Here is a 3,756-nt window from a genome sequence, read left to right as displayed (position 1 = left end):
GCTCAGAAGCTAAGAACGCTAGACATTATCACTAAGGGGCTATGTTCCAATTTTCAGAAAAATCTGGGTGCAAACTGCCAGTCTCCGCCAATAGTGACATCTGCTTTTTCACTAACACTGCAAATGTTTGGACTTGGATGGAAGGGTATGTCCAATGCAAAGCGCGGCCCCAAACCCAAGGGAAATCCCTTGCAGAGTAGTCATATTGCATTACCAGAGTGCATAGCGGCCCCAACCAAATCTGGTCTCCATTGTGCTAAGCATAATACATGCCCCAAAGAGTTTATAGTCTCCAAAAACAAGACAGCTTAAGGGAGGCAGGGGAAACAAGTACTGTGACATGAAGTGACTTGCCAGAGGTCACACAATCAGTCAGTAGGAGAGGGGAGAACGGAATGCAGGTCTCCTAGCCCTGTACCCTAGCCCCTACATCATGCTGCCCCTCCCCCCCGATTGTTATCTTATAATTTTTCCCTTTTTTCACACACTGAACACACAAAGGGCCAGATTCTGCCCCCTTAGCTGGAACAGCACCTTGACTTCAGTGGCCTGCTCAGAGTAAGGCACTACGCAACAGTGTACGCTTTAAGACTCTTCCTGCAAACTCTTCCTCCCCTGTGGAGTCTCTTGACTAATCAGTGGCACTATCCATCTGAGCAAGGCCTGCTCAAGTGAGTAAAGGTTGACAGGGTCAGGCCAACAACTAGCGAAGTAAGTGACCCAGTGGACTGGAGAATCTATGAACAGAGCCACATGGAAGCACATTAACACAACATCCACAACTCGTTAATAAACAAAAATAGATAAAACAACAGCACTAAATGGCAAACCCCGATCTGGTTTACTGCAGTAATATGTTGTGTTCTGCAGCGACTCGGGCTGCACTGTAATTCCTGAGGACCTCAAGCCGTACCTGAATGTCTTCTGGAATGAATAATGAACAATAATTCCATGGTAAGCGCACTCATCAGTAACATTAACGTTGAATGTAATATTCAGTTTATTATTGGGTTTTCATTGTTATCTTGGGCCAAGATTTTCCTAAACCGCTAGTCATTTAAGGAACTTCCTTTTTGGGGAGGGGAGGGGATGTCTGACTTTAGGTGCCTTAAAGAGGCCAGTTTTTCACTTAGATTTCTGAAAGGCAAGTCTCTTTAATGTGTCTGACATTGGATCACCTGAAATCACTAGTCCCTTTGGAAACTCTGGGCCTTTGAAACCCACATGGAGAGAAAGGTACTTTCTGAAAACTTTGCATCTCTTTAAGAGAATTTGGAAGGGAGGGAACTTCATCCCTGTGGCCTCCTGGTGTGAAACTGTCAGCTCCCATTAAGTCCCGGCTATGCATTGTGCTGTCACTCCCGGAAGCAATGCTCCTGGTGGTGTATGTTCTTTTCTTCAGATAGCTGCACCCATTTTGCTCAGCATGGCCTTGTGGAAGACAGTGCGGGTTGGCAGGAGGCAACTGATACTAGCAGGCCGTGTGAAATGCATGCTGGGGAAAACAAGCACAGGCATGTGGGCTAAGGGTGAAATCCAGCCCGGTACAATGAGCCAGCAAAAGGACTAGCCACCACTCGAGTCCCATGCAGGGCTCTGTTGTCTTAAGCAGAGGTTATAGGCAGAGGTCAGCACACATGAGGGCTTAATTGGGGCCTGAGCTTGGTGCTGCACAGGACTGAATTTCATTCTAGAGTAGAAGAGGGCTGTGGTCTGCATGCTGGTCCCATTACAGACCCTCAGTTGCTTTCCTCAGGCCATGGGCTATATCTCCAGCAAGGTGCGTGGCTCCGATCAGTGCAGGCCATATGAGAACGCTGGTGTTACTCTGCATTGATGGGGAGACGAGAGCAGTGGTAATGGGGCTTATGTCAAATCCAGGGTACATTGTTCCTTCAGACGCAGCCCTGAGCAAGGCATGTGCATTAGCAGCAGCACCCCAAGAAGAGCCAGGGAGGGAATCCTAACACAGAAACCCACCTGTGAGGCACAGTTCACCCCTGTCCCTCCCTTGCTCAGGGTGAGGGGCAGGAATTTACTGTTGGTCTCCATCCCTGGACTGTCTCCACTGCTGGCCAAGGGAGTAGGGGCTGGCACCAAGGCCCGAAGAGACCCCAGGGATGTGTAGCCCCCACAGGGGTGTTCTTACTCCCGTGCGCAGGCACGCAGTGCTTGCTGCAGTCTAGCCCTCATGTAGCCCGTTCCACTCACTGCAGCTTGGTTGTCTCCACTCCAGCTCCTGCTTTGCTAACCCCAAACGAGAGGATGAATTGGTCCTGGCTCCAGGAGCTCCTGAGCGGGGTGAATAAGTACTCCACGGCCTTCGGGCGCATCTGGCTCTCCGTGGTCTTCGTCTTCCGTTTCCTGGTCTACATGGTGGCGGCTGACCAGGTGGGGAGTGATGACCAGAGGGATTTTGAGTGTAACACGCGTCAGCCCGGCTGCTCCAACGTCTGTTATGACCACTTCTTCCCTGTCTCCCACATCCGCCTCTGGGCCCTGCAGCTCATCCTGGTCACCTTCCCCGCCCTGCTGGTGGTCATGCATGTGGCCTACCGGGAGGCCAAGCAGAGGAAGCGCCAGGAGGCGGAGGGAAAGAACTGCCGCCGGCTCTACCCCGACCTCGGCAAGAAGCGGGGAGGGCTGTGGTGGACCTACCTGCTCAGCCATGTCTTCAAAGTTGCTGTGGACATGACTTTCCTCTACATCTTCCACTGGCTCTAGGCCAATTTCAACCTGCCCCGCGTGGTGCGGTGCACTGAGGCCCCCTGCCCCAACACAGTCGACTGCTTCATCGCTAGGCCCACCGAGAAGAAACTCTTCACCTACATCATGGTGGCCACCGCCATCCTGTGCATCCTTCTCGGTCTCTGCGAGATGACCTACCTGGTCGCCAAGCGGTGCTGGGAACTCGCTACCTGGCGCCAGGGTAGGATGCTGCTGAGCAAGCCCACAGGCTGCCATCACTGTGCACAGCCGAAGAACCAGAGTCTTAGTACATCATCCTCAGGACAGGCTCCATTCAGATCTGTCTCTTTATATAGTGGAGAGGGTGCTGCTAGTGAAGGGAAAAGAGGCTCCTACCTCATCTCCGTGCATTCACTATCTCTTGCACAGACTCCAGCCACCAGTGCAAACTTCTCACCAGCTTCATTCCCTGTAGACTGACCAACAAAGCAATCAAAGGCTTATTAGAATCATTTCTCTAAGGGTTTTCAGTCCTGTGCCCAGGAGGGGGGTTGTTCTCTAAATGATATGTGCTCTCTTGTGCTGAGGTTCTGAGTTACAAACCTTTTGCTACGCCTGTGTCCATTTGCTTCTGCATCCCTGTAACCCTGCGGGGCGTTCTGGGAACATGCAAGAGCTGCTGGGAGGCACGGTGTAGATGGCATTAGTCTCAGGGCCTAGGATTTGGACTGCAGGGCCTCAGTGCTCAAAGGGGTGTCAGGCATGAGATCCACAGCCAGAAACGGTGTGTAACCTCTGCCATCCCCAGCAAGCTAAGGGCATATGGGATTCAGCTTTTGGATCCACTTCACAGCTGTCTGGGAAGTGTCCAGCTGGGGGAGATCAACCAGATTTGTGACACCTTCCACTGTCTTCAATGGGGCACTGGGTTGGGCCCAGAGACCAAATCTGTTTTATGCAACTTTCAACACAGCACCTGCCAGATGGTTGCTGCCTCTCATAGGCTGTGTGAGATTCTCTGTATGCCTTGGCCTAGCCATGGATTGGAAGTTACTTCATGCACTGACC

The 3,756-nt window shown here is 51.8% G+C and overlaps 1 protein-coding gene across 1 annotated transcript; it reads left to right on the top strand.

Annotated features, from left to right (window-relative positions):
- Positions 1-2,259: 2,259 nt before the first annotated feature.
- On the top strand, positions 2,260-3,168 carry LOC127039244 (gap junction beta-4 protein-like). The gene is given in 1 exon segment (XM_050932605.1): positions 2,260-3,168. A coding segment is annotated over 1 exon segment (903 nt). The 5' UTR covers positions 2,260-2,265.
- Positions 3,169-3,756: the final 588 nt, after the last annotated feature.

Source organism: Gopherus flavomarginatus, chromosome 22 (genome assembly GCF_025201925.1).
Source record: "Gopherus flavomarginatus isolate rGopFla2 chromosome 22, rGopFla2.mat.asm, whole genome shotgun sequence".
NCBI lineage: Eukaryota > Metazoa > Chordata > Testudines > Testudinidae > Gopherus > Gopherus flavomarginatus.
The sequence above is the reverse complement of the archived record's forward strand: the minus strand, read 5'-3'. Positions and strand labels throughout refer to the sequence as shown.